General features: G+C 43.6%; 1 protein-coding gene across 1 annotated transcript in view; it reads right to left on the reverse strand.

Moving 5' to 3' along the window:
* The window catches only part of CHCHD3 (coiled-coil-helix-coiled-coil-helix domain containing 3), a 189,125-nt gene that overhangs the window by 127,203 nt on the left and 38,256 nt on the right, over nucleotides 1–23,666 (reverse strand). Inside the window, exon 4 of the mRNA XM_061989580.1 lies at nucleotides 5,511–5,655. Within this exon, the coding sequence (XP_061845564.1) occupies nucleotides 5,511–5,655 (145 nt within the window). The remainder of the gene's footprint in view (nucleotides 1–5,510; nucleotides 5,656–23,666) is intronic.

Below are 23,666 nucleotides of genomic sequence, written 5' to 3' on the forward strand. Positions count from 1 at the left end.
TTAATTCTCTCAATTCAGCTATTTTTTTCATCAGGCTATAAAGCAGACTGTGGGCACGTTTGCATGTGGAAAAGGCCTCTAAGGATGGATTTGTAATGCTTTTGCTTCAGTCCACATCTGCACTGATAATCCAGAAAAGGAGGTGAACTGCAGTGCAGAGATGAAAATGGAGAGAAAAAGAAGAGATTCTTCATCAGCAAAGCATCCCTAACACTGATGTACATCTGACCCTTTAAAGTGAGCTCAGCTCACAGCATTGGCCAGACAGGACAGGGAAAAAGAAGGCAAAATAAAGCAGAATGAACTTCTCCCAAGTCAACCCTTTCCAGCATAAAAATCAGCCCCACTGCAATGGGGACAGCAGGATCACACAGCCAGAGCTAAAGGAGAAGCCAGAGGAGATGCAAGACTTCACCAGCTCTTCAGCACACTGAGTGTCCCTGCCATCACATTTTAAAGACTGGACACAAACACTTACAGTATAAGGCAAGTTAGGTCATGTCTGAAATACTCTTCAAAGTCAATGACATCTGAAGGCATTGCTAAAGGAATCAACAGCAGCTGGAATTTTGTCTGCTGAACTGGGAACACATAAATCCTCACACTGACCCCACAAGAGATTGCAAAGGCCTTGGTCTGGCTCTAGAAATTCCACTCTAATTTGTGCTTTGGCTGGTACAAACATCACAATTACTGGTTTGCAAACTTCTGGATCTCTCCCCAAAATGTTTTTGAAGAAGTTGACATCCCATCAGCCACTTTCCAGTCCACTTGTATCCAGGGAGCTTCCTCTAATAGCTTACACAGCACTGGGGTAGTTGAGCTATCATTAGCTCATCTATCATCCCCGAGCTTCTTTCAGAGCTTTTATGGATTCCACCCAGGCTTGAGGAGCTGTTATTGCTAAAACTGTCTATTTCCCTTAACATTTCCTACTGAAACTTGAGATCCAAGACCCTGTTTGAGGAGATTCTCTGCAAAGAAAAGCTTTAGCAAGGGAACTTCCAAAAGTTCCTCTGCTCTGAAGGGACGTGGAAAGGTCATTTCAGTCTTTGGTAGGATCTTTGTTCCACAGTGGGAGAGGGCACACACACGTGTGTTTATGTGGCATATTGTATACTTACTGTTAATTGCTCTTTAAAATCCTTTTTGTCACACTTTGTGCTTTTGGAGGAGGTTGGTTTTTTAACATTCAGCCTAACCAGTGTCATGATCCTCCTGCCATGCTCATTTAAAAGTCACTGCAGATGGTTTATGAGGATGCCCTCCTTTACCTTACCTTCCAAGCTCTGCTGCCTTCTTGTAGGTTTCTTCTTTTAAGAAGAATATTTTCTGCTTCAAGAAACAAATCTTTCTGCAGTTCCTACCAACTGCAAAGCTTTTAGGCATTTAGCTGTTTGGATTAGCTTCATTTTATCCATGTTTTTTTTCACTTGTATGAAGATTTAAAGCTGACTTTAGGGGTGTTAACACTCACAGATTGCTTCTTTCTGAAACTATAAGCAGCAGCTGGTGTTAAAATTGTTTAAGAATGGGAAATATTACTTCAATCTAACCATTTTATGTCTCTTTATTAAAACTGAATTAGAAACCTTCTAAAGAAAGAATAAAAACCTTCCCAACTGCAGCTTCTCTTCCTGTGCACTAGTTAACCAATTTAGCAGCAGCAAAGGAGTTATTTTTGTAGATAATGATACTGATATTTCAGAAACACTCTTTTTTTATTCCTCAAAAAAGAATCTGACAGATCAAATCCAGGCTACATAAAATACAAACTTACTGTAGCAGTTTACTAGAACATGGAATGACTCATTCTGCCTAATATCTGGTACACGTGGATTTATCCCATCGTGTGACAGATTTTGTACATTCAACTTGGATACGTGGAATGGACAGGTAGTGTAAGTGATGAAGACAAGGAAATAAAACTGAACAGCTACAGGGAAATAAAGGAGGCACCTTACAGAAGGACTGGAAACAGAGGTGAGAATTACTCAATGTTTAACTATTTAGAGGGAAGAAATAAAGGAAACAAACACAGACACATGCTACTTTATTTTATAGCACACTTCAAAGATTAAAGAAACTAGAGTCAAAATAAGACATTTGCAGTAGTAAAAGCAACTGTGCACAGTGTTTTTCACCAAAGAACCCCAAGATGCTTTAAAATTTCCCAAATTGGAACAGTGTAGTCAAATCCAAGATGACTACACCAGAATATCTAATCACTAACAGACCTCAGATACCTTGGTCTCTCTTCTGATGTGCAAAACCTACGTGCTGACATGCCTACAATTCCACAAAAGCATGTTTTTGGTAGTCAGCTCTGAACTGCTCATCCATGCTGTGACCATGGAAAGGCACCAAGTCATGCTGCCCTCCACGTGACATTCGGCAGGATCTGAAGGTGTTTCCCTTTTCATTAGCACCATTTGTATGTTCTCCTTCCAACTCAACATGCAGCAACATCACACACTTCCAAACACCACTCTCCAGGCTGGTAAGGTTCAAAATGAGTTAACAGCAACTCTCATTGCTTCACATAGTCAGGGGCTAACTTAACTTTCCAACAGTGAGTAAAAATTAGCAATAAAATTGACATAATGGCTAAATAAACCAGTTTGATATCAGTAATAAGAAATCTCTCAAGCATTTGGCTGATGAGAAAGGCATCATGTGCTTCAAAAGCACAGTGCTAACTACAGTGGTAAGTGAAAGATGCAAACCCCCTGGTAATTATGCAAATCATATTCCCCATTATAAATCTTCAGCTCCTCATTAGGTTGAAGCCACAAAACCCTTATCTCTCCTGCACAATGTTAAGAATCAAACAGTTTAAGGCTTAAGACTAAGGCTGTACCTTGTCATAATTCCTCTCCATTCTCCTTTGTTCCCATATTTTTAATATTAAATATATGTTTACCAGCCCATTATCACTCTTCAACTATGATGTTACAATAGAGATGAAAAAGCTTTGGGAAATACTAAACTGGGGGCAGTGGCTGACACCCCAGAGGCTGTGCTGCCATTCAACCAGCCCTGGGCAGGCTGGAGGGTTGGGCACAGAGAAACCTAATGGGATTCAACAAGGGCAAGGGGAGAGTCTGGCATCTGGGAAAGAGCAACCCCAGGTACCAGCACAGGCTGGGGAATGAACTGTTAGAGAGTAGTGTAGGGGAAAGGGAGCTGGGGGTGCTGGTGGGCAGCAGGATGAGCATGAGCCAGCAATGTGCCCTCATGGCCAGTAAGGCCAATGGTATCTTGGGGTGCACAAGAAGGGTTGTGGGCAGGAGGTGGAGAGAGGTTCTGCTGCCCCTCTGCACTGCCCTGGTGAGACCACATCTGGGATATTGTGTCCAGTTCTGGGCCCTCAGTTGCAGAAGGACAGGGAGCTGCTGGAGGGAGTTGAGCACAGGGCCAGCAAGATGCTGAAGGGAGTGGAGCATCTGCCTTGTGCTGAAAGGCTGAGGGAGCTGGGGCTCTGCAGCTTGGAGAAGAGGAGCCTGAGGGGTGAGCTCAGTCATGTTCCAAACCCATCAAGGGTGGGTGTGAGGAGGCTGGAGCCAGGCTGTGCTCAGGGATGGCCAATGACAGGACAAGGGGCAACGGGGACAAGCTGCAACACAAGAGGTTCCAAAGCAACACAAGGCCAAAGTTGTTCCCTGTTGAGGTGAGGGAGCCCTGGCAGGGGCTGCCCAGATGGGCTGTGGAGTCTCCTTCTCTGGAGCCATCCCAACCCCAGCTGGATGAGTTCCTGTGTGCCCTGCTCTAGGTGGTGCTGCTCTGGCAGGGGGGTTGCACTGGATGAGCTTTCCAGGTCCCTTCAAGTCCTTAAGATTCTGTGATATGTTTGCAAAAGACACTAAAACTCAGGTGTACTTAAGTGAAATTTGTTTGGTTTTAAATTGTGATTAGGAAAAATAACACGAGCAATAGCTTTCACTCACCGAGAACAGATAAAGCTATTGCATACTGCAGTGATTGCTTTACTGTGTTACCAACCAACAAACCCTAGAAAGCTTTGATTTTATTTCAGATACAGAGGCTCAAACAAATATTTATGCAGCTGTTGACATAAGCAATCCCATTTCTTTTCATAGGAATGCTCACATAAGTATTTAATATTCTTTTTCCTTCAAAATACTGAGTTGTTTACTACTTGTACTCAAGTAATTGAAAAAAGGCATATTCATACCTCAGAGAATAATGATTATTGTTATAAAGAAGAGTCAATACAGACTCTATATAGCAAGTAACTGCTGCATAGAAGAAATAAATCTGCCAGACATTTGAAATGGACTGAAATACATAGTGCCAGTTTCCAGAGGAAGAAACCAGCCATATTTTACACCTTCCTGGTCAGAAAGTTTTTCTACATCAGCTCTAATGAAATATGATTCTTCGATACCAAATTTTTCACTGAGCTCATTCCAAGGTTTGAGGTAGATTTTAGTGGCTGTTTTCTGGCACACAAGAGACTTTCAAAACGATATGGTTTTAACTGTTACTGTTAGCCACATTTCTAGCCCAGAAATGTTATGGGCTTCCTTTAAATGTGAAGTGATTCATTTCTAGAAAAGTTCTGTCTGTATTCTGTAATTTCTCAGCATGTGAAAACCAAATTTACCAAGTAGACCTAAAGCACCTCATTACTGTTCCACCCTTTGAAAAAAGACATTTAACATTACCCCTGCACAAAAGGACATTTAGTGTATCTGCAGCCTTCAGAAAGATTAAGCTCCTTCTGATCAGTCATTTTATGCCAGGGATATTGTTAACTATTAATAAGTTTAAAACAAATCACAAGAAAACAGTTAACAGGGAACTGCTGGAGAGAGGCCAGTGCAGGGCCACCAAGATGCTCAGGGGACTGGAGCATCTTCCTGCTGAGGAAAGGCTGTGGGACCTGGGGCTGTTTAGTCTGGAGAAGAGGAGACTGAGGGGGGAGCTCATGAATAGTGACAAATATCTCACTGGTGGGTGTCAGGAGGTTGGGCAGCACTTTTTTCTATGGTATCTACCAACAGGACAAGGGGTGATGGGATGAAGCTGGAACACAAACAGTTCCATTGAAACACAAGAACAAACTGTGTCAGTGTTTGAGTGAGGGAGCCCTGGCCCAGGCTGCCCAGGGAGGGTGTGGAGGCTCCTTCTCAGGAGGTTTCCAAACCTGCCTTGGCATTCTCCTGTGTGACCTGATCTAGGTGGACCTGTTTTAGCAGGGGTTTGGACTAGATGATCTATAGAGCTCCTTTTCATCCCCATTCCATTGTTCCAGCTTACCTATTAATTCCAGTCTTCTCCTTACATTTTGAAACAAGGCAATTTGGTTCATTGCTGAAGCTCTTACGAAGAGGCACTGGACACATTCCTGTGTGACCTAATCTAGGTAGACCTGCTTCTGCAGGGGGGTGGACTAAATGATAGACTAAACTGCTTCCCTCTTCTAACAATAGTTTGAAACAAGCTTGGGGACATAATTGAGGCTTTTATCAAGGCTCTGAACTTACATAACGCTGTGCCTTCTGCCGCTCCTCCTCCGTCGCCGCTCTCTCGTGAAGAATGGCTCGAGTCAAATGCTCGTTGGATGAAATCCTCTCCCGTTCCAGAAGTTTGCCAAACTCGTCACGGACATATGCTTGCTCTTGTTTTAATCTACAGAAGGTGGAGGAAAATGGAGACTGAAGGTATACATTCTAAACATAGTTTAAATGGACATAGGCAGAGTCATTTTAAAAGCAGTCACAATAAAACAATTATCAACTTCTTAAGATACCTGAAGACAAACAATCACTGAAAACTCAAGAACTTTATTTCAGATTGAAGTGTCATAGTCAGAATACACAAAAGCTACAAGGCTTAGGATCACTACTTTGAGCTGGGCTATCACTATTGAGCAGCTCAAGAGAGACAAAGAACTTGTGGAGAGAGTAAAGTGGAGAGATACCAAGACAAACAGGAGACTGGAACAAAGGCTGGGGGAACTGGGGCTGTTCAGCCTGAATAAAAGAAGGCTGAGGGAGGATCTCATTAACATTTACAAGTATTTAAAAGGTGTTTGTCAAGAGGATCACAGAATCACAGAATGGGAGGGGTTGGAAGGGACCTGTAGAGATCATCCAGCCCAACCCCTCTGCAGAAGCAGCTCCCACCTAGATCAAGTCACACAGGAACGTGTCCAGGTGGGGCTTGAAGCCCTCCAAGGAAGGAGCCTCCACACCCTCCCTGGGCAGCCTGGGCCAGGGCTCCCTCATTCAAACACTGACACAGGTTTTTCCTTATGTTTAAATGGAATTGTTTGTGTTTCAGCTTCATCCCATCACCCCTTGTCCTGTTGCTGGATACCATAGAAAAAAGTGCTGCCCCAACCTCCTGACACCCACCAGTGAGATATTTGTAAACATTAATGAGATACCCCCTCAGTCTCCTCTTCTCCAGACTAAAATGGATGGGGCAGTACTTTTTTCTGTGGTCTCCAGTGCAAGACAAGGGGTAATGAACACAAAAAGTTCCACTGAAACACAAGGAAAAACACCTTTGGTGTTTCGGTGAGGGAGCCCTGGCCCAGGCTGCCCAGGGAGGGTGTGGAGGCTCCTTCTCAGGTGGTTTTCAAACCCACCTGGACACATTCCTGTGTGATCTGATCTAGGTGGACCTGATTTGGCAGTGGGTTGGACTAGATGACCTCTAAAGACCCATTCCAACCCACACCATTCTATGATTCCATTCATGAAAACATATCAAACACAACTGATTCCAATAGCTTTATGAAAAAAGTATTTTTAAGCAATAAGAATACTCAGAGCTCTGCTGGTTGCTTTTCTCCTGTTTTTAAGGAACTCTTCTTCAAGGAAAATCTTTTTCCTCACCAGCACGTGGACACCCAGTTTCCAGCTTAAAGTTCCCCTTTTTTCTTCAATAGGAAACACTTTCCTACCTCTGCTCACACCATAAACCTAAACATTACACCATTTACCAAGTTGCAAAAGGACAGAACAACCCTAATAAACATTTCCCAGCAATTTGAGAGGATGAGATGAAACCAGCTACTGAACCTGTTGCAACAGAATTAATAAAGGCAATTCCAACCTCAGACAATTCTCAATATTGATATGGCAGAAAGTATAAACTGATTTGAAACCTTCACTGTACTACTTGATATAAGCACACTGTACCTAACTGCCATGAAAACACACAGATATCATTTCTTTAGCTAATAAAACTTGTCTGTTGCATGTATGTTGTGACACTGAACATAAAGTCAGCATTAAGGAACTCAGAAGGGTAATGGAAGTATCAAACACTGGTTTTCAAATAGATTTTTGAAGGAGTGATGGAGAGGAAGCTAAAGTATTCTCAGTGCATTTATTCATTGTCAAGGGAGCTTCAGAGAACAAATTATAATGAGTAGGGTCACTTTGTAAAAGGTACCAGCATTACAGTACATTAGATTCTTCCCCAGGGAAAATATTTAAGTGAGGTGGGGAGGAACAAAAGACAATTACAAGATGTATTACTTCTGTGCTCAGATGCAACCCTCTGAAATGCAGCAACCAGATGGGAATCTTTAGGAAAAAAAATAAGTTTATTAAGAAGCATCTTCAATTATTCTAGCAAAAAAAAAAAGAAGTCAGGTTATGCAGACATGGACCAAATTCCATTAAGTGATTTCCCAAGGTCCCTCAAATTATTCCAACAGCATTGATATAACAAATCCTTCACACAATCAATGGTGCAGTCAAAACACAATGGTTGTCTTTTCCATTGGTGAAATCATGTTTTGCCTAAAAAGGGGGAAGAAAGTGTCAAAATAGAAGTCTCAGCAGCTTTTTTTTCTTGTGAGAGACAGCAGAAAAAGCATTCAGCATTTCAGCTGAAGGAACCTTCCTTCCTCACCTCTTCTGGATTTTAACTTCACACAAGTGGCTTTCCCTTCTTCATGCTTACTGTAGCTGAAGCACATGAGAGCAGACAGCATCCAAAAAGGCTGCCAGAGCATTCAATGTAACAAACTCCCCAAAAATATAAAAGAACCCACAAAATCAAAAGAACACCGAGGTGTTTACATGTAATCCTGGGCAAATGATTCCCCTCTAACACCAGCACAGTCTCCTCCAGTCTTCTCCTCCTTGCCCCTGGAATTTCGAACGTTTGTGAGATCTCCCCTCAACCTTCTTGCAAGAAAGAAGAAAGTCAGTGTTCTGACACTTAGAAATAATGGGCCCCTAATGTCAGGATGAACCCTTTGATGGCTTAACCCCACTCTGTTACATTCAGCTTCCCTGCTAAGTATGCTACAGAGGGACAAGATGTTCTTTTCTGCTTTTGCCAAAACTCCACAGGTCCCTTGCTGCAAACTTGCTTCACAACAACGACCCAGAACCTCATCTACATTCACAAGTCCTCTGACTCCTCACCCTACAGCAAGCCCTTTGACATCCCCTAGAATTAGCAGACAATAACACAGCAGTGGGTATGGCCAAACCAGTGACAAAAGGGATAGCTATATAATGCTGGTTTCCCACAAGCAGAGAACTCAGGGTAAGACTTGCTACTTCAACCTTTTCTAGCCCATTTCAATTTAGTATTTCAATATTAGCTTGTAGCAATTCAGTTTTGAGTATTTTCTTGGCCATGAACAACTCCATCAGCTAGAGAAGAAAGGATGGGGAAAAGACACCCAAAACTGGCATCTATAAAATCCCTGCTGATGTTGTATAACCCTACACCTGATCCTCTAAGTTATGGGTTTTGAAGTATACTGTGTGATAACAATCCCAGACACAAGGTTCTGTGCCATCCCTTTGCTGGTAATCACATCTTACAGTTGTGTTAAGTATCCCCCAAGTAACTTTTATTGCAATTGATGGAGAGAAGGGAAAGTTCCTCACTTCCAGCTCCCACCTTTGATAAAAATGCATTACATGTTTTTAACAAATTACTCTCCACAAACCTACTTTTTCCCCACATCACTTGTTAAATGATATCACTGAACACTTAGGTGAAAAATACCATTTAACACTGGCTTGCTCATTGATACCAAAACTGATGAGAAGTATTTACCTCAAAAATGGAAAGACTTTATCTATGTTGTTTGTAACAGCTCATCTAAATTCATAGAATCACAGAATGGTAAGGTTGGAAGGGACCTTTAGAGATCATCCAGTCCAAACCTCCTGCAGAAGCAGCTCCCACCTAGATCAGGTCACACAGGAACGTGTCCAGGTGGGGCTTGAAGCCCTCCAAGGAAGGAGCCTCCACACCCTCCCTGGGCAGCCTGGGCCAGGGCTCCCTCACTCCAACACTGACACAGTTTGTTCTTGTGTTTCAATGGAACTGTTTGTGTTCCAGCTTCATCCCATCACCCCTTGTCCTGTTACTGGCTACTGTAGAAAAAAAGGATGTCCCAACCAACTGACACCTACTCTTTAGATATTTATAAACATTAATAAGATCTCCCCTCAGTCTCCTCTTCTCCAGACTAAACAGCCCCAGGTCCCACAGCCTTTCCTCAGCAGGAAGATGCTCCAGTCCCCTGAGCATCTTGGTGGCCCTGCACTGGCCTCTCTCCAGCAGTTCTCTGTCCCTCTTGAGCTGAGGAGCCCAGAACTGGCCACAGGACTCCAGATGAGGCCTCAGCAGGGCAGAGCAGAGGGGCAGCACAACCTCCCTTGACCTGCTGCCCACACTCTGCTTGCTGCCCCCAGGCTGCCATTGGCTTCTTGCCCACGAGGGCACGTTGCTGGCTCATGGTCAGTTTATTATCCACCAGCACTCCCAGGTGTGTCTGTGCAGAGCTGCTCTCCAGCAGGTCAATCCCCAGCCTGTGCTGCTGCAGGGGGTTGTTCCTTCCCAGCTGCAGGACTCTGCCCTTGTCCTTGTTGAACCTCAGCAGGTTCCTCTGTGTCCAACTCTCAGCCTGTGCAGCTCTGGCTGAATGGCAGCTCAGCCTCTGGGGAATCAGCCCCTGCTCCCAGTTTGGTGCCATCAGCGCACTTGCTGAGGGTCCCTCTGTCCCCTCATCCAGGTTGTTGATGAAGATGTTGAACAGGACTGGCCCCAGAACCCATCCCTGTGCAACTCCACTGGCCACAGGCCTCCAACTCCATTCTGTGCCATTGATCCCCACCCTCTGGGCTCTGTCATTCAGCAGCTCTCCATCCACCTCACTGTCCACTCATCCAACCCACACTGCCTGAGCTTTCTGATGAGGATGTTGTGGGAGACAGTGTCAAAGACCTTGCTGAAGTCAGGGTGGATGCCATCCGCTGCTCTCCCCTCATCTAGCCAGACAGTTATGCTAGATTATTCAGTTTTCTTCATTACAGAACAAGTTTCTTCCTTATAATGGTATTTCTTGATGTCTTCAAAAATGTACTTTTAGTGGTAGAAAAGTCAGCATAAATATTCAGACACAACACTGTGAGCATTTACTGGGTTATCAAGCACTTAAAGCTTTGCAGATAAGCAATAATGCCTTCCACAAACTGATCAACCTCATCTAAAACAGCAACCAAAAAAAACCCAGCCCCAAAACCACCACAACCCCCTTGCAAAAAACAACAGCAGGACAAAGAAGCCCCAAACCTCTTTGGTGTTCTTATTCCACCTGCAAGGCTGCAGCAGAACTTCACCTCCTGAAGATTTAGGACAGTTCCTCTAATCTCCAAATTCAGTTTACACTTCCTCCACTTAAACACATTCATTTTGGGGACAAAGATCATTTTTTAAGACAACAGCTTTGTTGTTGTTGTATATTCCATTTTTGTGCAAACAAAATCCATGCTTTCAGCCTTCTGTAAGAAATGATGTTTCTGTCAACTTATCAGCTCCTCCCTGCAGCTACTGCAGAAGCACATCCTCCCTTACCAGAGGATTTCCCTTTGCTGATTAACTGACATTCTCTGGGTTTTTTATACCCCAAATTACTTGTTAGTTTCTTACCAGAAGTACCTCACACTTTGATTTCACTTATCAACTAGAAGGACTTGGTGAACCTGCTTTAGCAGAGTGGATTGGACTAGATGATCTCTAGAGGTCCTTTCCAACCCCCACCATTCTGGGAATCTATGATTTATTTCTTCACCTCTGACCCCTTAACCTTTCTTTTTCCAATAGTATCACTATTATACCACATGCATCTTTCAGAAATAAAAGTATTAACATTAGTTCCAAGACTGCTTTCTGAGAAATCCCGTTGCTAACCTCCTTCCAGACAAACCATCTCCATTTGTCACTCCAAATCATCTTCATTTGTCACTCAAGACAAATCTCCCTCTTCTCAAGTTTGAGCAGTGTTTTTCTAAAGATGTCAAATGCTTCAGTAGCCATTGTCATGGTTAGGCTCAACTGTGTTTCTGCTGATTTGAAACATCTGCATGAGATGGAGGCCTGTGGGCCGTGGGGTTCCACAGGGATGGGTTCTGGGACCAGGCTGATTCCACATCTTCATCAGGCAGTTGGGTGAGGGGATGGAGTGTCCCCTGAGCAAGTGCCCTGATGGCACCAAGCTGGGAGCAGGGGCTGGTTCAGCAGAGCCTGAGCTGCCATTCAGCCAGAGCTGGGCAGGCTGAGAGTTGGGCACAGAGGAAGCTGCTGAGGTTCCCCCAGGGCAAGGGCAGAGTCCTGCAGCTGGGGAGGAACAAGCCCAGTAGCAGCACAGGCTGGGGGAGAGCAGCTCTGCAGAGAGAGACCTGGGAGTACTGGTGGATAATAAACTGAACATGAGCCAGCAACGTGCCCTCATGGAAAAGAAGCCAATAGTATCCTGTGATGCATCAATAAGAGTGTGGGCAGCAGGTCAAGGGAGGTTTTGCTCCCTCCCTACTCTGCCCTGGTGAGGTCCTGTGTCCAGTTTCCTCCTCTGTATCTCATTATACCTACAGAACAACACATAACCAGTCACTTCCTAAAGCACTCACTGAACTTCTTCATTCAGGGCAGATTTATTAACAAAAAATGTCCTAAATACCCATCTCAACTGATTGAAATTCACTAGAGTTTTAACAAAATAAGTAGGATTTTGAAGTAATTTTCATTTATTTGAATTGCATAATTGGGTGGCTTGTAAGAGCTTAATGAAACAAACACAAGGCAGATACGTGCTGATCTCAAACATTTGCTTGCACCAAGGTACAGTACTTTTCTTCCTTGACATTCCACATTCGTTTTGCTGGCATTCATCATGGCCTGCTGCTGAATAAAGGCAAACATCAGCTAAATCTACAGTAATGAATTATATTATTATCTAGCCAAAAGTAAAAAAAAAACCCACCCAAAATAGATACACTTCTGCAATTCCTACAGAGTTAAACAACCCAACTTGTCAGTACAGTTCTCTACTCTGAGAATTCCACTTCAATGGACCACTTAAAATGACATCTTTAATTACAACAAACATAAAGGCTCAATACAACAGTTCTCATGTTTAAGCACAGAACTCCAGTTAACAGACAAGAGACATTATGCTTTCCACTTGATCATTTCTAGAGAAAGCAAGTGTTTTAAAGAAGGTGCTGAAGCAGCACAGAAGGCTGCTGGCTGTCCATTTTTCTACACAGTTGATAGTTAGGCTAAAATACTTCTAAATAATTATGAAATACTGTTTCAATGAGTGTACAGCTATTTAGTTGCAGGAGCTGATTTAATGAAATACAGTCTGCAGTGCTATCACTCTTCCATAGTGATATTTGAAACTAGACATAAAGCATTAACAAAAACCTCTATGTACTAAGAGTCTGGATTAACACTTCACAGTATTTCATGCACTCAACTGTTTTATAGCACACAATCACACACAAAAAGCAACAACTCCTGCCTTTCTACAGCAAATTCTTTTAGGATTTCAACACTCCTGAGCTAATGCTATGAAGAAAATGGACCTACTTGTATTTTCTGCACTTTAGTAAACAGCCAGCCAATGATTAAGTCACTTACTTCCCCTAAAGCTTCTGGCACTCAAATTCTATATCCTAACTTCTTTCATCCAGGCTTTAAATGCTTGATAATTGTCTCTTTATTAAATGGAAAGTGCAGTCCACAGCTCTGACAATCACACAGTCATTCAGGCTGGAAAGGACCTCATGTGATCATCTGGTTCAAAGTCTCTGCTCAAGTAGGTTGTCCAGGACCATGTCCAGTTGGGTTTTGATTATCTCCACAGACAGAAACTTCACAAACTCTTTGGGCAACTTGATCCAGTGTTTTCTTGGGTTTAGATGGAATTTGGTGGGCTTCAGTTTGTGCCTATTGTCTCTTGTCCTAACCCTCAGATCTGTCTGCTTGCCCTTCTTGAAAAATGTGCCATTTGCTTTCTGACAGTCTTCAGGAATCTCTTCTGATCACCACCCACCTTTCAAAGATAATTGAGAGTGGCCTCACAAACACATCAGGCAGCTCCCTCAGAACTCTTGGGTGCAACTCAGTCCCTATGGAACGACTCTACGATGTGTTTCACTGTTCCTCCTTTACCATGGGCCAGTTGTCTGTGCTCCAGATCTTCCCTCTTGTTCACAAGGTCCTTGGATTCCTCAAAGCTGGCCTTAACAGTAAAGGTAGAGGAGGAGAAGGCAAAGGTGGCTTTAGAGTATCTCCACCTTCTCCATTTATTTAGGCAGGGGCTCTGCTCTGTTTAGCAGTGCATCCACATTTAACCCAGTCTTCTTTCTCTAAATAGACATTTCCATCTACCAGCTGATAATTACTTTTAGTTATTTCAGTACCTACCTTCTCTAAAGCAATAACAAAAAAAACCCCTCAAACAATACCTTTTATTTTGCTGTTTATGTGAATACAGAGTTTACCCACTTAGTAGATGAGAGAAAGGCTGGGGATGTGTCCCCTGGACTTAGTAAAGTCTTTCACACCATCTCCCACAGCATCTTCCTGGAGAATCTGGCTGCCCATGGCTTGGAATGATGTATTTACATCAGAGCTGGGGAAGGGGCTGGAGCACAACTCTTATGAAGAGTGCCTGAGGGCCCTGGGGGTGTTCAGCCTGAAGAAGAGGAGGCTGAAGGGAGACCTTCCTGCTCTCAGCAACTCCCTGACATGAGGCTGTAGTGAAGTGGGGGGGTTGGTCTCTTCTCTTCAGTAATGAGTGAGGAGGTCAAGAGGAAACAGCCTCAAGTTGCCCCAGGGAAGGTTGAGGTTGGAGCTGAGGCAGAACTGTTTCCCTGAGAGGGGTGTCAGCCCCTGTGCCAGGCTGCCCAGGGAGCTGGGGGAGTGCCCAGCCCTGGAGGGGTCCCAAAGCCGTGGAGCTGAGGTGCTGAGGGCCAGGGTTTAGTGGTGGGCTTGGCAGTGTGAGGGGAGAGGTTGGACTTGATGACCTTAAAGGTCTTTTCCAATCTAACAATTCTGTGATCCTATGGTACAGACTGAATACAGGCAAATGTGTGCATATCTTCCCTCTTTGCAAAATCTAGTGCACACAAAGTTCCCTTTTTAGCTTGTTAAGTGTACTTACCTCAAGCTAGCTTTATCTTGGAATCAAGAGTACAGTCATGCAGTCAATGACTGACATAACCAACTGGACACATTTCTTTTAATTATGATACTTCAAAACAACATCTCTTGTCAGCTTCCATCCTTGCTCTGGAAATCTGTTTTCAGTACAAGCCAAGCTTGTGAAAAACATATTGGTGAGGACCTAGAAAACTTCCTGGGAATTTTTTGTGCTAAAATGCAAAGACTCATTTGTTATACATATTTTAATGAAAGCATGCTTTCCAAGGAGAAAACTGGGTCACCTCTGAATATAGATATTCTAAATATAAACAATATTTGGGCATTAAAACATAAGCAAGGGAAAGCTTTTGTCAGAAGAAATTGTACTGGCTGAAACTGGACATGTCTTTGTACTGATAACCTTCCCAGCACTCACCTGTGCTGCTTAACTCAGAATGAAAATGCTCTGCCTGATGCTCCAGGCATGGACTTGGCTAGAGAATTTTAAATCAAATGTTAAATCACCTCTGTAAATGAATACTGTGACAGTTGAGATGCTTATCTATTTGAGTCAGGGAGCAGCAGGGGTTGGAAGGGATCTGTAGAGATCATCTAGTCCAATGACAAACTTGAATCCAGATCTCCTCTACAGAAAATTCCTAGATTCAAGTCATTGCCATCTGACTGGAAACAGCAGCCCCTGGAAGTCACTCAGAGCAAATGCTGTCACATGCATTAAAATTCCTAAACACAGGAAAGACCCAAACATATGAAGTTTGGATTTTCCTTTAAAAACTCCACCAGAAGAATGATTGGACACTGCTGAGGGGACAGCAAAAAACTCAGGGGATTTATATCCTCCAACCCTGGAGGAAACAGCCTGGGTAAATCATGACACACTAACCACCACTGATTCGTGGATCTCAGAACAAACACAGGCACAATAAGAATGTGGATGTTTTTGTTATCATATTATCATACTTAGGTTGTCACAAGACAGATTTTGGACCATTTTATTCCTGAAGCCACTTTAATCCAAATAACGTTTGCAGTAAGCTCCACTAAATCAGATTCTGTTGAAACTGAACACCAACCCTACCACGTTATTCTTAAAGAGCAATCTGGCACCAGCACATAGATGAAAAGAATTCTGAAAGATGCTCTCAGCTATATAAACCAATTTGTTCTTAGATCTAGACATTCTGAGAGGTGGACACAAGGGCCAAAGACAAAAACTGAAGGAAGTTAATGTGTAATCAGAACATCTGTCCCAACCATCTCCTGAAGAGATACCTTGAGACCAAAGCCCATGGGGGAAACACCTAACTTCAGAATGTTTTTGCTTCTGCATTCCCCTTGTTCACTCCAGGTGGCACTTGTTATTATCCAGCTTTTGAACTAGCTATGAACACACTACAAGTAAAATTAAGTAGAAGAGAATCTGCATGGGAATGCACCAAAGGTTTCACAGCATCATCTAAGAAATGCTTACCCACATCTCTGGGAGGAAATCCTCTTTCACTGCAGCAGGGGAAAAGCCCAAATTAATTCAATTATGGCATTTCCCCAAGGTAGTGGTTACTCATTTAGCCTTGACTTGAACCAAGAACAGCTGAAATAGCATGGCAGTGATGCTGTACCATACACTGTCACTGAAAAACAGTCTATAGGTGAGAGCACCCAGCTAGCACACAAATCTCATCAATTATGGGTGACATGACAAGCAACTCCAAAAAAACCAAATCATAGTCTCAGCTGCTTAGTTCATTTTGGTCATTTACTGCAGCTGACAGTAAAGGACAAATAAATTGGCCTAAATTAATGTATATTTAGGAATAAATAGAACCATAGAATGGTGGGGGTTGAATGGGACCTTTAGAGCTCATCCAGTCCAACCTCCCTGAAGAAGCAGCTCCCACCTAGATCAGGTCACACAGGAACGTGTCCAGGGGGTCTTGAAGCCCTCCAAGGAAGGAGCCTCCACACCCTCCCTGGGCAGCCTGGGCCAGGGCTCCCTCACTCCAACACTGACACAGTTTTTCCTTATGTTTAAGTGGAACTGTTTGTGTTCCAGCTTCATCCCATCACCCCTTGTCCTATCTACTATAGAAAAAAAAGCCACCCCAACCTCCTGACACCCACCAGTGAGATATTTGTCACTATTCATGAGCTCCCCCCTCAGTCTCCTCTTCTCCAGACTAAACAGCCCCAGGTCCCACAGCCTTTCCTCAGCAGGAAGATGCTCCAGTCCCCTGAGCATCTTGGTGGCCCTGCACTGGCCTCTCTCCAGCAGTTCCCTGTCCCTCTGGAGCTGAGGAGCCCAGAACTGGCCACAGGACTCCAGATGAGGCCTCAGCAGGGCAGAGCAGAGGGGCAGCACAACCTCCCTTGACCTGCTGCCCACACTCTGCTTGCTGCCCCCAGGCTGCCATTGGCTTCTTGCTCACGAGGGCACGTTGCTGGCTCATGGTCAGTTTATTATCCACCAGCACTCCCAGGTGTGTCTCTGCAGAGCTGCTCTCCAGCAGGTCAATCCCCAGCCTGTGCTGCTGCAGGGGGTTGTTCCTTCCCAGCTGCAGGACTCTGCCCTTGTCCTTGTTGAACCTCAGCAAGTTCCTCTCTGCCCAACTCTGCAGCTGGTCGAGATCCCGATCGATTAAACAGATTGAATACATCTGTATTTAAAGTTGCACAGCAAGTTGCTCTTTAGGTTTTCATTATTTAATATTATATATATATCTATCTCACTAATTATTTCTGTTTAAATTAAATTGATATTATATAATGACATAAAAATAACACCTGACAAAGTAATCACAAAACTAATTCCTCAGGTAATGACTTAAACTCAATAACTATCACACTGTGTCCAACGAACCAAACCAAGCCAAAACACAGAGCTGGCCCCACTTTCCAAATACTGGGCAGCAGAACAGGAAATTTAAGAAACCAACAAGAATGTCCCTGTGATGGGACAATAGGTTTGCTTTCTGCACTTCATTCCAAAAAAAATGGCAGGATAAACCTTTGCTGCACTCTGAGAACATTTCCCACCCTTCTCAGGTCTGTTTTTAATTGGGTTCAAGAGGAGGAAATTGCTAATTTCCCCACGTGAACTTGTGCCACGGTGCTGTAATCCTGCACAGCATGGCTCATGTTAACCCTACTAACAAGATGAATTATTTAATTCTCAATCCAGAAAAATCCACTCTATTGTTTACATCAAGCTACCCATTTCTGTCATTCCTGACAAACACCTGCAGATGTTAATCATGAAAAGGAAGAAACACCTTTTAATTCACAGACAACAGCAACACACTGGGAAACGTTACAAAAATCAGTTTAGTGCTTTGATAGCCACTCCAGGCTTTATTCTGAATTAATCAGGAATCCATAGGATATCTAAAATGGCTAGTAATAGCTAATACAGCAATGGATCATTTTCAGCCTTCATTTCCAGACACTGAAAATTTATTACACTGTCAAAGATTAAACATTTTCTTTTCGTTACTTTTGAGGGAAATGATTGCTTGCCACATGCAGCCTCCAAGCTGCACAATCTGATGGATCTGTGCTGATCCAAGATAAACTCATTCAAGTCCAAAGCATGAACTGTGTCATTTTTCATTACCTCCAGCCAACCAAAATGTTTCCTGTTTCAAAGTCTGCTATCAGGAAAATCATCCTCTCCTTTTCTCTGTAGAAATGGATGGATATTACTCTTCAAAATTGGAAACAATCCTTTAAATGTGAATTACCTAAAACTAAAACATCCCAGTGTCACATATCCTACAATGAGGGTGGGGTTTGTTTATTAATGTTCATTGTACCCAGCTTCTTCCATCTTTGATCACCTCTGAACACTTCAATTTCTATATGATAACCCCCTCAACCCCAAAAGCTTAAAGTGACTAAAAATAAGAGCACAATGTGTTTACAGTGGAAAGCATTCATCAGGGTTTTTGTTTGGTTTGAAACGACCAAGTTTGTTAATGCATTCTGACAAACTTGCATAACATCCAAAAGGGTTTTGAACAATGCAGTTTAGACCATGATACAATATTAATGAATGAATAATGTTTCTGAGTACTGAGTTTTAATATTTAACGAGGGCATGCTGAACGTGCCACAGAAAAGCTGTGCTGGAAAATCACTGTAGCTGACAAGGGAGTTGGAAAGATGCAGAAGACATCAGAACAACTTTAACCTGAACTGAGGTCTGAGAAGTGTGAAATGGGTATTTCTTCTACCCAGTTTCTAGTAATTCATTATTCACCTGTCTGTAAAGTCAGATAAATACCTAAATTGCATCTGCCTCTGCAAAACACAGTGCAAGACTGTGATACAGAAATGAACTCTCTAACAAGCAATGTTGTTTTCTTCACTAAAGTGTCAGAATGACAACACAAAAAAGTTCTAAATTTAAGTGACTTCTTGGCACTATTACAGAAGCACAGAATCTTAAGGGTTGGAAGGAACCTCAAAAGACCATTCAGCCCAAACCCCCTGCCAGAGCAGCACCTAGAGTAGAATCACACAGTAGAGTAGGTCACACAGGAACTCATCCAGCCGAGTTTGGGATGTCTCCAGAGAAGGAGACTCGACAGCCCATCTGGGCAGCCCCTGCCAGTGCTCCCTCACCTCAACAGGGAAGAAGTTTCTCCTTGTCTTTCTTTGGAACCTCTTCTGTTGCAGCTTGTCTCCATTGCCCCTTGTCCTATCATTGGCCATCCCTGAGCACAGCCTGGCTCCAGCCTCCTCACTCCCATCCTTGATGGGTTTGTAACATGACTGAGCTCACCCCTCAGGCTCCTCTTCTCCAAGCTGCAGAGCCCCAGCTCCCTCAGCCTTTCAGCACAAGGCAGATGCTCCACTCCATCATCTTGGTGGCCCTGTGCTGAACTCTCTCCAGCAGCTCCCTGTCCTCCTGAAACTGAGAGGCCTAGAACAGGACACTGTTTACACATCAGACTATTCACATTTGACTTTGCACACTACAGCTGAAAGGGGCTACTCCTAACAGTAACAGCAACTACACTCTTTAAAAACCTGTCCTAAAATGTCATTTCTAAACACTCTGTTTCACACTATGCAAACCTTAGCAAGAAAATATCTCACTCCTGCAGACTGTAGAACAACACTCTGAACTTCTGTTCTACTCAAGTGGTTTCTGAGACATCTATCTGCATATGAAACAAAGAAAATGCAAAGTCAGTGCAAGAGAATTGCAACTGGTATGAGGACTTATCTCCCACAGCACTCTTCTGGAAAGAGTGGCTGCCAATGGCTTGAACAAAGGTACTCTTAATTGGGTAAAACAACCTGGTTGGATGGCTCAGCCCAGAGGGTGGTGGGGAATGGAGTTAAATCCACTTGGTGACCAGTCATCAGTGGCGTTTCCCCAGGGCACAGTGCAAGGGCCTGTTCTGCTCAAAAGTCCAAGAAGAAACAGCCCCAGCTTGTGTTAGGGGAGGGTTAGACAGGAGGTGAGGAACAATTTCTTCCCTGAAAGGGCTGTTAAGCCCTGGCACAGGCAGTGCCTATCTATGAAAGGATTCTAAACCCATGTAGCTGTGGGGTTGAGGGATGGGGTTTAGTGGTGGTCATGGCAGTGCTGGATTAGCTGTTGGACTCAATGAGCTTCTCAGTATTCCCATCCTACTCAGTATAGGTACTGAAAGAATAGGGTCAGGGCTAGGACCTAAAAGTAATAGGCACAAGCTGGAACACAAAAAGTTCCACCAGAACAGGAGGAGCAAGTCCTTCGGTGCTGAGCTGAGGGAGCCCTGGCACAGGCTGCCCAGGGAGGGTGTGGAGGCTCCTTCTCAGGAGGTTTCCAAGCCCAGCTGGACACGTTCCTGTGCCCCCTGAGCAAGGGGAATCTGCTTTAGTAGGGTTTGGGCTGGATGAGCTCTGGAGGGCCCTTCCAACCCCCACCATTCTACGGTGTTACAGGCCTTTCCAACTCCCTTGTCTCACAAGGCATACATTGGTTTCAGACATGTCCAGTAGAAACAACAAGGGTGAGGTACCACGTGCTTTGTTTTTCTTTAGGCAAAAGTCTGTTATCCAACCCAAAGCACCAAACTTATTTTTAACCTATGCACTTTGTATGTTCCACCTTGCATCATTTAGCTCTTTATTTACATTCTTTCAATTACTCCTTACTTCAAATGCTACACTTCTCCAGTCACCCATTACAATGAGTCCAAGGGAATAACACTGAACATATCCAATTCCTTTCCTTTTCCCAGCTGCCTTCCAGCCTCAGCATAATCCTGTCAAGGGAAAAGTCTTTGCTAATGGCCACATCATTTTGTATGTCAGTTCTTGAACAAAAGATCAGTTATTTCAAACTTTGTAATTAAATGCAATTGTTCAATTTATCAAGAGCACTTCCAGGGCCAGGCTGTTAATACATGTGGCAATACGGACACTGTCCACCCTTGACTCATCAGTCTGATGGCTCCTCATGTTCTGTAGATGTTTGAGTTGACTTTAAGAGCCTCAGGTTGTGGGGGTTTTTTTAGAGTGGGGGGGAATGGTTTGGTGTTGAGAAGAGAGAGGGAGAGTGGGAAGAAAGGAAAAGGCTGAGGGGATTTTGTAATTATGTTTCATAAAGCCACTGTTTCTAAAATATGTGCATAAAGATCAGTATTAGACAGATGAACAAATCCCTACCTTTATGCCAGAGGCATGCAGAGAACCCAAGTCACAGAATCATAAAGCTGTTTTACATAATTTGTATATGTATTTAGCTAAGACTTCTCCCTATATCCACATCACTCCATCTGAAATTACTATTAAACTTAATATTCCTCCTCTTGGGATCTGCAAAGGCAGTCATGAAGTTACAATGACATTAATTATCTGTTAAAATGAAGTGCCAATTACAAGTTGGGGTTTTTTTTTGAAGTCTTTCTCTGCCATGTCTATTCATTTGCTACTTTTCAAAATGAAAGAGCTCAGCAGTTTGAAAGCAAAGGTTTGTTTAAAATTGCCAGGGGGAAAAGTTTCCCTCCTTGAATCTAAAACTATGAAGTAGTATTATTTCTGTTGATGCCCTCTCCAAATAAACTTGCTGCCTTCAAGTAATTTCCTCATCTCTCCTAGAAATAAACTTATCAAGATGAAGCTTGGTATACAAGTTGTCACTCGAGATGGCAAGGTTTAAAATCAAAGTGAAAAATAACCCCTTGAAAACTGGGGTTTCTAAAGGTAGGAGTGAATTATAGCATTGCTTTCTGCAATTTCCACTTTCTGTCTCCAAGATTAATCTCTGTCTATACCAAGAAATAGACATAATGACATCAATGGAGAGTCAGACCAGTAACAGAGATCTTGAAGAGTCACTCTACCATTGGCAGATGCTCTTTTTTTCCCTCCTAGAAAACAATATAGGAAGTAAAACAGGCTTCTAAGTTTGCTATTTCCAAACCCTCAAGCTCATAAACAGCACAACTTCAAACACTTTTATGCTTCTTTGGCATTTTACAGGTAAGATTATATGCTAAATTGTATGGGTTTTAAAAGGGTACAACACAATCCCATTCAGAATCATAGAATGGTGGGGGTTGGAAGGGACATTTAGAGATCATCTAGTCCAACCCCTCTGCAGAAGCAGGGTCACCTAGATCAGGTCACATAGGAACATGTCCAGGCTGGTTTTTAAGACCTCCAAGGAAGGAGACTCCACAACCCCTCTGGGCAGCCTGTGCCACTGCTCCGTAGGCAACTTACACATCTTTTCAACAGCTCACCTGAGCACAGCACTTGTTTTATAGGTAAATCTCTGCTCAAAACCAGAATGCCTTCCCTTGCCTGCAGAGGGATAGTCTTGAGTCTCTTCATTTACTCTTTTTCCTCTGACAGAGCAGTATTACCTTATCATCCTCCAGACCTCAGTAACACTAGACAAGTGAATTTATTCTTCAACAGCTAAATCTTTTGCTGAGAGGTCAGAGAGGAGAAACTTTTGCTGTGAGAGAGGAAAGAAAGTGTTTGAGATGGCATGACTAGGAAAGGGGAAAAGGAGGAACTTCACCTATGGAAGTGATGCCAAAACTTGCTGCTGTCTCTGCATGTGCTCCCCAGCCCTGAGGCTGAAGTGGCCTTTTGGACACCCCAAGGAAATAACTTTTACTTTTTTCTTAAATCAGTTCTACATACCAAACCTGAGAGTTTTGTTTTGGTAAGTGAATACCCCTCACCACTGCCCTGGCAGTATCTGAAACACCAGAAACCCTTTCTCTACAATCTTACCCAATTCTCTCTCTATTCATAGAATCATAGAATGGCAGGGTTGGAAGGGACCTTTAGAGATCATCCAGTCCAACCCCCCTGCAAAAGCAGCTCCCACCTAGATCAGGTCACACAGGAACGTGTCCAGGTGGATCTTGAAGACCTCCAAGGAAGGAAACTCCACAAGCCCTCTGGGCAGCCTGGGCCAGGGCTCCCTCACCCCCACAGTGAAAAAGATATTCATCAGATATGGCAGGAGTCAGGCACACATACATGTCACATTCAGAGACTGGAGGCCCTTGTCAGATGTCACATTAGGCTTTCCTTCCAGTTTATATGCAACTTTTGACTTATCTTCTGAAGCCCTGTTTATCACTACAAAATATCCAAGTTTTGCCCTCTCAAATCAACAGGCAGCTGGTTTGTTGATACACAGAATGTCATACTGGCAAAGGTTAAGCTTCCCAGCATTTGTGGAAGACAAGAAAGCAATTATCTCCCTGTATAATCAGCACTGGTGATGCTGCACCTCAAATACTGTGTTAAGTTTTGGGTCACTTACTCCAAGAGGGGCATCGAGGAGCTGGAGCATACCCAGAGTTGGGCACTGGAGCTGGAGAAGGGTCTGAAGAACAAGTCTGATGGGGAGCAGCTGAAGGCCCTGGTGGTGTTCAGCCTGGAGGAGGCTGAGGGGAGACACAAGAAATCTTGGCAACTTCCTGACAGGAGGTAGGGACCAGGGTAGGATCAGCCTCTGCTCCCAAAGTAGCAAGTGATAAGAGGAAATAGCCTCAAAATGCACCAGGGGAGGTTTAGATTGAAGATAAGGAAGAACTTTTTCCCTGAGAGGGCTGTCAGACACTGTCCCAGACTGCCCAGGGAGGTGGGGGAGTCCTTACTCCTGGAGATATTCCAAAGCCATGTATCTGAGGGCCATTGGTTAGTGATGGGCTTGGCAGTGTGAGGTTAGTAGTTGGACT

This window comes from Colius striatus, chromosome 1 (genome assembly GCF_028858725.1).
Source record: "Colius striatus isolate bColStr4 chromosome 1, bColStr4.1.hap1, whole genome shotgun sequence".
NCBI lineage: Eukaryota > Metazoa > Chordata > Aves > Coliiformes > Coliidae > Colius > Colius striatus.